Source organism: Papaver somniferum, chromosome 11 (assembly GCF_003573695.1).
Source record: "Papaver somniferum cultivar HN1 chromosome 11, ASM357369v1, whole genome shotgun sequence".
NCBI lineage: Eukaryota > Viridiplantae > Streptophyta > Magnoliopsida > Ranunculales > Papaveraceae > Papaver > Papaver somniferum.
The window spans coordinates 134,814,591-134,824,838 of record NC_039368.1 but is presented as its reverse complement, the minus strand read 5'-3'; the positions used below and the strand labels follow the sequence as shown (position 1 = coordinate 134,824,838).

Below are 10,248 nucleotides of genomic sequence, written 5' to 3'. Positions count from 1 at the left end.
AGATGCACCCAAACAAAAAACACCCGATAAGACTTTTTGATGAGTTGCCAACAGACTTAGCGCTTTGGAACCTTTTAAAACAAACCTTTGGCAACCCTCTGGATCCTCTTCACATTGAAAGAGAGCTAAGTTTATAGCGTGTTTGGATACACATCCAGAAGTAACTTTTTGATTTATAGAAGTCAAAAAGCAAGAAGTCAGTTTGAATGTAGAATTTCAGAATGATTTCTAGAAGCAGAAAAGTCGACTTTTTGTGAAACAAAATATCCGGACTTCTGACTTTTACTTTTGACTTCCGTTTCTGCACTGCTCTCCAACCATGGGCCAACTGTTAATATGAAAATTGCTGAAAACCAATTGCTTCGCGCCTCACCTCCTTGAACCACAACTTGAATCAAGAAATTAGTCTGTGGTTTTTAAATGAAAGCTGAAGTTACCACCACTTGACTAGACTCGGCATATGCGACTTGCTCTTCGGCGGGGTTGGGCAGGCATAGGGCTGCACATGGGCGGGTATGGGCGGGTATAAGCTAAAACCAACCTCGCACCCACATACTGCGGGTTTTTTTTTCATAATCAACCCCGCACCCACAAACAACGGGCGGGTTTTGTTACCCGCCCGTTACGGGTTGGGCGGGTATGGGTTTAAACGGGTTTAAACCCGCTTAATATTCAAGTATTTAGAGTAACTTCTATTCTCCTTGATTAAGTGAGAAAAAAAAAACAAAACCCCCAAAATATTCATATCTAGGAAGTTCACAGATGAAGATTAAGTGCTGAATCTGTTGATTTTTCGATTGTTGTCGATTTCTGGTGAAGATTCGAAGTTGTTGTTGTCGATTTTTGGTGAAGATTTCTGGTAATTGTCGTTCGTAGGTGAAGAAGAAGAACTGAGGAGGAAGAAGAGGAGAGGCCGAACAGAGAGAAGAGTGTAGAAAGTGAATGAGGGTTATCAGTTATCCTATCTACTAGTATTAGGGTTTCATAATGGACGACTAGGATTAGTTTTATCTAATGGTATATAATCTGCGGGTTTTTTGGGCGGGTATGGGCGGGTATTAGCTTAAACCAACCTCACACCCACAGACAACGGTTTTTTTTTTTCATAACCAATCCCGCACCCACAACGGGCGGGTATGGATTAAAAACCCACGGACTTAACGAGTACGGGTGGGTTTGGATGTCGTGGGCGGGTCTTGTGCAGCCCTAGGCAGGCAACAAAGGATATGAAAACGTCTATCGGGGCGTCAAATAAGCCGATACGAGAAAACGTTTATTACCCGACACGAGATAAGAAAAAACATTATACAGGACGCGTATCCGATACGTATCATTTGCAAAGTAAAGATAAGCCCACGTACTCTTCTTCTTCTTCTCCTCCCCAGTCCTCATATCACTCACTCGCTCGCTCGCTCTCTGTCTCCAAAAGTTAACTAGAATTCAAAAAATGCCCGCCATTTTTGTTTCTCAATCGATTCTTATCTCATCTCCATCAACAATAACCACCACTTCTTCTTCTTCTTCAAATAATCTCCAATTTTCCAGTTCTTGCAATTTCTCGAAATACCAAATTTGTCCTCCTCAAACAATCCATCACAGAAGAATCCAATCAAAATCATCATCTGGAAGGATAGAATTAACTTCATCAGAAGAAGAATGGATTAAGAAACTACCAGATAAGAAGAAACCATTGTATTCTCATAGTTTACCATGTATTGAAGCTTGGCTGAAGAAATTAGGGTTTTATCAGAGTAGAGAAGATAGAGCTCTTTGGTTTATTGAGAAGAATGGTGATTGGCATGCTCAGTTATCTCTTGATGTTACTGATCTTTACATAAGGTTTGATTTCTAATTCATTAGATTTTTTTAATAAATTTGATTTTTCTAGGGATTTTTGGTTTTCATTTCAGTTCAGTTCTTGAATGAATTTTCTAGGGTTTTGCACAGTTTTCTGTTGTGGTCAAATTCAATTGACCTGGGCAATTGAGTTTATTTTGATGTGAGTTGTGTTGCATTTATTTGGTTGATTCAATTTAAGATGATGTTTGCAGGTATTTGAAGAGTGGACCTGGTAATTTGGAGAAAGATGTTGAGAGAAGATTCAGTTATGCACTTAGTAGAGATGATATTGAGAATGCAATACTTGGAGGACCTTGAAAACCTAACGAATTGGAGCTTTGCGGCTTTGGATGGATGTTTGAGGTAGTTTCGAGCTATGTTTCTATTGTTACTTTTTAGTACATTTTTTAATTGTGGAATGTATAGTGTTCAATTTTTGTTTCTGAGCATGAAACTTGTATCAATGCAATTATGAGTGATTCGTTATAATCCAAAATGTGTTTCTTTCCGTTTGGTACTGCTTTTGTCTTCCCTAAGCCAAATATGTTTAGTTGTGCCAACAAATTTTGGGTCTCCAACTTATTTGGTTAACTCACCCCTTTATCAATTTCATGAGCTTTCCTGAAAAGGAACTTAAAGTCCATGGTTATAGACATTTCAGCAGTAGGAAAAAAAATAGGCTTAATATATGAACGTGGACACTTTATGGTTTTGTGAAAAGTAGGCTTACACTTGAAATGCATAGTCTTCAGACCTTGCAATTGAGCTGTTTGCTTAAGTCATGTTTCTCAATGGCAACTAGTGTTAGAATTGAAAGGTGCTTTAACTGAGGTCATTACCATCACTGAGATCAAGCGCCTTTTGTGCAGTCCATTACACTTAGTTGGTCTGTTTAGTATTCTAATTTTCAGGGCTCTGTGTGTGTGTATGTGTGTGTTCGTGTGTGTGTTTGTACTAGGGTGTTCCATGTACTTAAATATTTGTATCTAGGAGTCCTCTGGTCGTAGACGAAACAGAACCAACAGAATACTTGCCTGGAGCATGTGTTAATATGGTTTTCCTTCAATTTTGTGAGTTCTTCTTCAGTTATTTGTTTTGGTGGTACCCGAATCTGCCTTAGCCTTTCCATCTAGTAATTAAATAGCAATTTTACATCTGTTTCTCATTTTTGGACCTTAAAAAGGAAATTCACATTTGCAGTTAACTTTCACTGCCATCAGTGGATGTTTTAAGTAGTTTCAAAATACTCTTCCTGTTACTTCAAGTGGCCTTAAAAGTAGGTTGTGTAGTGCACTGAAATTGTTTGTATCAGTATGTTTTTCTTCATGTAATAAAATGATCTTCATTATGATGAGAAGAAGGAAAAATAGAAAATACGATAAGAAGTATGAACTGCAACTACTACAACACAAGCTTAGGAAAAACCTTACATAGGGAAGGCAAGGGTAGAAAGTTTATTCGTAAACTAGAGATGTTGCAGTGTAGCTTCAGCTTGAATTTGCAGAATGAACATGAGACCAATATTCTTTGACGAGCTTCGCAAAGAGCGATCCTTCCCTCTCCATCAACTTCATGGGTTCATCATACTCCATTAGTTTTCCGTCACTGAGAGCAAGCACCATGGTGCAGTCCATCACAGTTGGTATTCTGTGAGCTACTGTTATCACTGTGCAATCTGCAAATTCCACCCTGATCGTTTTCTGAAGAATTGCGTCAGTTGTATTGTCAATTGATGCTGTGGCTTCATCCAGCACTAGTATTCTACTTCTCCTCAGCAGAGCACGGCCTAAGCAGAACAACTGTCGCTGTCCCATGCTCCAGTTTGATCCATCGTCCGCAACTGCAATAGTGACTTGAACTTAGTGAACGCGCCTAAAATATACCAGACTAACAGAGAAATAAAATCTTACCTAGTGAATCCAGTCCCTCTCCTTTCTCTTGTACAGATTCTTGAAGCTGGCATTTTCGCAGAACCTCCCAGATTTCTGAGTCTGTGTGTTCTGACAAAGGGTCCAAATTGTATCTGATTGTCCCATTAAAGAGAGTTGGATCTTGAGGAATGATCCCTAAGCATGACCGTAGATCATGAAGTCCAATTTTTGAAATGTCGACACCATCTATGATGATTTTCCCGCTTACAGGCTCTACCAAACGGAACAGTGCACTGATGAGAGTTGTTTTTCCGCTGCCTGTTCTACCTACAATCCCAATTTTGTGCCCTCCGTCGAATGTGCAACTGATTCCACGCAAAACTAGTGGAGTGTCGATCCTGTATCGAACCTGATTCAAACAAATTTCATTAGCATATTGAAATCTTCACTATAACCAAGAAGCTGCAGAATTTAGCAGAAAAACAGGTTACCTTTAAATCAAGGATCTCTACTCTTCCCTTGTCTGGCCAACTTGGTTGCTGACGATTTGATTCAATTACTTGTGGGGCTTCGCTAGGAACGTGCATGTACTGACTTACCCTCTCCACGGAAATGATGTAATTTCCTACCGTGCACTGGTTTTGAACAGATTGCACAAGAGCTATGTTCAATGACAGACCATAAGATAGCGCCATTCCGATGAATCCTGCATCGTAAACTTGTTAATTGGACTGCTGACGGAATTCTTAAATTTCCTGGCAAATAAAGCTGTTCTTTTCTTGAAAAATGGCTTAATGCACCTACCTGAACCAAAAGTCCCTGGAGGAAGCAGGACCATCATAAGTCCAGAGGAGGAAAGAACAATGGCACTCAGGGTCTCTAAGCGTTGAATCAACCACTCGTTTGCAGAAAAAATGTGAAAGTAAGGACTTGCATTTTTGTCAATGAGATCAAGATTCTTAGCGAAGAATCGTTCTTCCTCCCCGAATGCCCTGATTGTCATTGCTCCGGCTATGGATTCAGCAAGGTGATTTGCTATCACAGACTTGGTTGTTCCATTGATGCGCATAAACTCTTTAGCAGAAGCAAAGTAGTATTTCTGTAAGTGTATCGCCATTACTACCATGGGTATCGAGAGCGCCAGTACTTGCCATGTAACAAAAGCAAGAACACCAAGAATAGAGTATGTGTTAATTGCAGTACTGACAGAGAATATCAATGCAAACGGAATGTCAAGATCGATGATGCTCAAATCAGAAGAGACCTGTGAAAGAAACACATAAACAGTATCCACACTTAGCTCTCTGGATATATTTCTCAGTTGATGCTACAACTTCCGTCAGTTATGCTTACGTACCCGGCTTAAGATCCTTCCAAAAGGCGTAGAGTCATAGAACGATATTGGTGCATGGAAAAGGGACTTCAGAAGCTGAGAGAATAAAGCTTGTGTTGACTGCATACCCAAAGAAACTGTACAAAGACTCCTCACAAGTATGAACAACGTTGACGTAAATCCGATAATCAAGTACACTATAATCAATCTTGCTTTGCTGACTTGAGCATTGTCGACATTAGCAGCCATCCAAGAGTTTTGCATTATTTGCCCTATTACTGTCGTGAGGTGAGAAAAAATTCCTAAGCCAAAGTAAAAGTAACCTTTGTTCTGATTCAGATACTGTATATATGGTTTCAAACCGGTGTCTCCACTTTCTCGCTCTTCTTTCTTGGTTAGTTGATCTCCCACTGGCTCTATAAATTGCTTCTTGTTTTTGCTTACTGCAATTTCCTTAATAGGTATAATGGGAGATGCAACTTCAGTGGGCCGACTTTCAGTACCGGCTGTATCTTTGTGCGCATTGACAAGGTCAGAAAACTCTTTGCTAGAACTCAACAGCGCATGATATGGAGCAGCATGTAGGATTTCCCCATCTGACATCAACTGTCAGAAAGGTTAGAACAAGAAGTAAGTTTGAGCAGAATGGTGATAGATTTGAATTGGAGACTAACCAGTATAGAATCAAATTCAGGAAGGAAATCGACTTGATGAGTGACTAGTAAGACTGTCTTCCCTGAAAGAGCTCCCATTACATATTCCTGCATACAGAACAATACAAGTTAGTTTTCATTTTCAGGGTTCGGGGTTCAGGAGAAGAGAAATGCAATCTCACATTGAATAGGCTTGTAGCAGTGTGAGCATCAACTGCACTGAACGGATCATCCAAGAGATATATATCTGCATCTTGATAGAGCGCACGGGCAAGTTGAATACGTTGCTTTTGACCACCACTTAGATTAATTCCTCTTTCTCCTATTTCAGTGAGATCTCCGAAAGGTAGCATCTCAAGGTCCTTTGACAAAGAACATTTTTCAAGTGTTTCTTGGTATCTTTGTCTATCCATGTTGCATCCAAATAGAATATTATCCTGTATGCTTCCTGACTGAATCCACGCCGTCTGAGAAACATACGCAATCTTCCCAGAAACTTCAATCTGCAAGAGTCGTATAAATAGAACTGAGATGCTGTTGTCAGCTATGAATGTTAGAATCATTTTTTATAGTGGGTGCAAATGTACCTGTCCTTCCACGTACGGAACCTCTCCAAGAACTGCTGCTAAGAGAGTCGATTTACCTGCACCGACCTCTCCGCATATTGCCACCTTCTCACCAGGCTGAACCACTAGGTTTATACCTCTTAGACTTGGCTTTGGTGCGCCCTCTTCCCATGAAAGATTACCTGACTTTATAGAAATACTTGGCTTATGCATCTCTGAATTTTTCTTGTCACTGACATTTTTTTCGTTCTCCAACTCTGGCGCGCCAAGGAACTTCACAATCCTTGAGAATGCAACATTTGCATCGATGACAATTCCAATAACATCAGGGATTGCTTTGATAGGTTCTTGCACGATACGGAAAGTTGATACAAAAGTGAAAACATTGCTAGCATGAAGTGGAACACCAAGAAAGTAACATGTCCCAAAAGTTGCAGCCGAGACCAACACAGGAGCTGACCAGAAGAGAAAACTACTGTATGCTTTCTGCAGTTGCACAATTGACAACCATTTATATTCCTCTTTTCGTAGTCCTTCGATGACATTTTTGAATTGCATCTCCCACGCGTAAAGTTTTAGCACTTTCATGCTAACAAGAGCTTCGGACATAGCCTTTAACCGTTTATCCTGTGCACCCATGAGTTTACCCTTGAACTTATGTTGTAGCTTGGCTAATGGAGTATTGCATAGCACGGTGAGTACTATTACGATCATAGTAGCAACCGTTGCAGGTCCTACAGCACGGATGAGAATCACAAGCGCAACAACAATTTGCAGACCTGTTGTCCATGTTTGGTGAAGATAAAAAGGGAATTCGCCTACTCTGTAAGCATCCACAGTGACGTAGTTCATTATTTCACCAGCTGAATGCATCTTTTTCGCAGCATTAGAAAGTCTCAATTGCTTCCTGTAAATAGCTGCAGAGAGTACTGACCTTACTTGAATACCCATAAGCCTGCTGCGAAAATACCACTGCCTCTGCGACAGGGATTCTAAGCATTTCGCAAACAACAATGTTACAGCCAAGACATAACCTTCATGTTTAAAAGATTCTCTTCCTTCTCCAACCTCAATGAATGCACTGATAAGCAGTGGACCAACAGAAAGTGTAAGAGTCTTGATCATAGCAAAAACGCCTGAAATCAGAATATCCTTCCAGAAGCAATTAATGATAGCTCGCAAAACCGAAGGTGGACTAGACGGATCAATTTGCTTAAGCTTCTTCATTTCCTCGATGAATAACAAATAAGAGGTTTCAGCTTGATCAACCTTCCGCAACCTGGGTATATCCTCGTCCTTGAGGGTGTGTTTCTTCCCTTTTTTCATCAATGGGTTCAACCACCAGAACGACGCTTTACTAAACAACCCGGCTTTCGCAAAAGGGGTTTCAGTAGTCTTACCACTAGGTTCAGCATTCAGGAGAGAATAACCGGCTACATCATTATGGTGTTCACCTGTTTTTAGCTTATATGTGCATAACAGCAATACAATTGCTCCTGGCAGAGATAAAACATCTAAAATAGTCTTGCCTGAAACTTGGTTATCGTCAATGGCATCAACAACAGACAATACACATAAGATTCCTGCAAACAAGCAAGTAGCTATAGCACAGAGCCACATGATTTTTTTCTCCAGATTTTTTCCGTTTAGGCCGACGGTTAAACCAAGACACAACCATGTGAAACCCTGAAGTAATAACACCAGCCACCTATGTACTGGTAAAACACTCCGGTCTTGTAGAATCCAAACTCCGAACCCGACGTATACCAATCCCAAACTGCCATTAAAAATGGCGGAGACCAGTCCGAAAGGCGAAAAAGTACTATTTGGATTCTGCAACGGTCTCGACGAGGGCTTGCAAATAAAGCTTAGGAAGAACATAAGTATTAGCAGGATATTGACCAAAATGACAATGGCATTGTTGGCACATGTATCAGGAGAGTAAATTGCATGGAATGGAGAACCACATGGCTGTCCATGATCACCACTTGAACAATGATCAAATTCTCCACAAAACACAGACCAAAAATCCCCCATAATTGGTGTTCCTCTGTGCTTCTAGCTTTAGGCCCCAAAAATTAACTTTGTGCAAGTTGTACAGAAAAATAACCCTGTGATAAGAATTTGACGCAGATTAAGAATTATCACCATCTAAAAAACTGCTCAATTCACTATGAAAATAAAGAGTTTTTGAAGTTATAAAAATAGACAGATAACTTTCAACCATATCTCATAGCCAAACGTATTGTCTGCGGTAAAAATTCAGTTAAAAAAATACACATGAACATTGTTTTTCAAGCACGCCGTGAAAAGTAAACTCTTCCAAAACCGCCTAGACACATAAAATGGTCTTTTTTTTTTTTCTGAATACCATAACGTTCAGGCCGGATGAACGATTTCGTCGGTTTTGGTGGAATTTTTCTCCACGGTTTATCTAAAATTACTCTTTTTCATTTTAGATTTTTTTTTTTTACGTGACCTGAATTTTTTTCCATTAAAACATCTATTGCTCTATGTGTCATATTCATATACCATATCTTTGTACCTTTGTATAGGTCCCCTTGTGGAAAAGTAAATATATGTCAATTTGACATTTTCCCAACTTTATGCCAAGCAATATTCTCTTAGAATAAAGAAAATATTTAGTTTTTCATAAAATTTCTCTTACTTTCCTAATTTATCCTCGCCTTATTCCAAATATTATATTTTGGTAAATGCATTATAAATAAGGATATTTGAGGAAAAAATAACCTTGAGAATAGAAGTCCACCTTTCTAATGAGACTACAAAATTGACAAACTCCGCTTTAGTGAATGTTTCAGTTATTTAGTCCATGAATGCTATTGATAATGAATGTTATTGATAATGAAGGTGCACCTTGTTTTAGATTTTAGTGAATGTTTCAGTTATTTAGGTCATGAATGCTATTGATAATCAAAATTAATGATTGAAATTTCTATCAAAAAGTTTTATGAGAGTTTCCAAGAAATATTTTATTTTGATGTTTTTCTTTAAATTTTTTGGAATTGTTTTTTGGCACAGCCCATTTAGAATTACTCCCTTTTTTGTATTAAATTTGATGGAAATATTGGGCACAATCTAAAACCTTCATCATACTTTTTGCAATCCTCAGAACTACACCATGTCGCATGATCAAAAGAAGAAACCCTCATCATACCTTTGGCTGGTCAAACTATGTAAATGAAAAACTACTACTCTGCAAGATATATATAGATAGATGGATAGTTTAGACTCTAGAGATAGATCGATTAATGCCAAATAATGAAGTTCGAAATGCTGTAAAAGAATTAATGAAAACTAAAAGCATAGTAATAATAACGAAATCTAAACTTTTTAAAATATATATATATATATATATATACAAAAAAATAGATTCTCCAACATCAACAAACTGTCAAACTAGTTTGAGAAAGTTGATAAACTGGTAATAATTATGAAAGAGTAAATGAGGACAAAGATTACCTGATGAAGTTTCGGATCTTAAGATTCAAAGTAGAACTGAGATTCTGAAGTTGATTCAAAAGAGAAACCCTAAGAGAAGATAAAATGAAACTCTCATTCACATTTTCAGTTCAATTAAGAAATGAAGGAGGAACAAGTAAGTACATGAGCACTGAATATCTTGTCTCATCAATTACTGGAAACCGCTAGAGCTGGTTTGGTTTGGTTATCACTCCTCACACTCTCTACTTATCATTTTTATAAGCACAGGACAAGTTACTTCAACCTCAAATTAATTGTGTTGTAAACTTTTACATAATCATCCTCTGCAGTAGTTTTAAATTTTCACCCTTATTGTCTAAAATCTTTCAAAAGTTTAATTTCTACATTCACCAAGACTTTTTTTTTTTTTTTTTGAGTCTAATACGTTCATTGATCGGATGCACCCGAGAACAAAGATTTTTAAGCTCACAACGTATTTCACAAACTCACTGATTTGTCTAGTTTCTCATATTTCAAAGTGG

At 38.5% G+C, this 10,248-nt stretch overlaps 2 protein-coding genes across 3 annotated transcripts; one reads left to right on the top strand and one right to left on the bottom strand.

Moving 5' to 3' along the window:
- Positions 1-1,385: 1,385 nt before the first annotated feature.
- Positions 1,386-2,347, top strand: LOC113323591. The gene is made up of 2 exons (XM_026571913.1): positions 1,386-1,839; positions 2,052-2,347. The coding sequence occupies exons 1-2, from the start codon at positions 1,448-1,450 to the stop codon at positions 2,155-2,157; spliced, it is 498 nt and encodes a 165-aa protein (XP_026427698.1). The 5' UTR covers positions 1,386-1,447; the 3' UTR covers positions 2,158-2,347.
- Positions 2,348-3,104: 757 nt separating this feature from the next.
- LOC113321762 (ABC transporter C family member 10-like) lies at positions 3,105-9,964 on the bottom strand. Of its 2 annotated transcripts, XM_026569677.1 has the most exons (9): positions 9,746-9,964; positions 6,284-8,373; positions 5,879-6,199; positions 5,718-5,804; positions 5,068-5,649; positions 4,515-4,974; positions 4,202-4,416; positions 3,750-4,119; positions 3,327-3,679 (listed from the first exon to the last, which is right to left on the bottom strand). In XM_026569677.1, the coding sequence occupies exons 2-9, from the start codon at positions 8,297-8,299 to the stop codon at positions 3,327-3,329; spliced, it is 4,404 nt and encodes a 1,467-aa protein (XP_026425462.1). In that variant the 5' UTR covers positions 8,300-8,373; positions 9,746-9,964. The 2 variants fall into 2 exon arrangements, with proteins under 2 accessions (XP_026425463.1, XP_026425462.1); XM_026569678.1 differs by lacking the exon at positions 9,746-9,964 and having other exon boundaries at positions 3,105-3,679; positions 6,284-8,299.
- Positions 9,965-10,248: the final 284 nt, after the last annotated feature.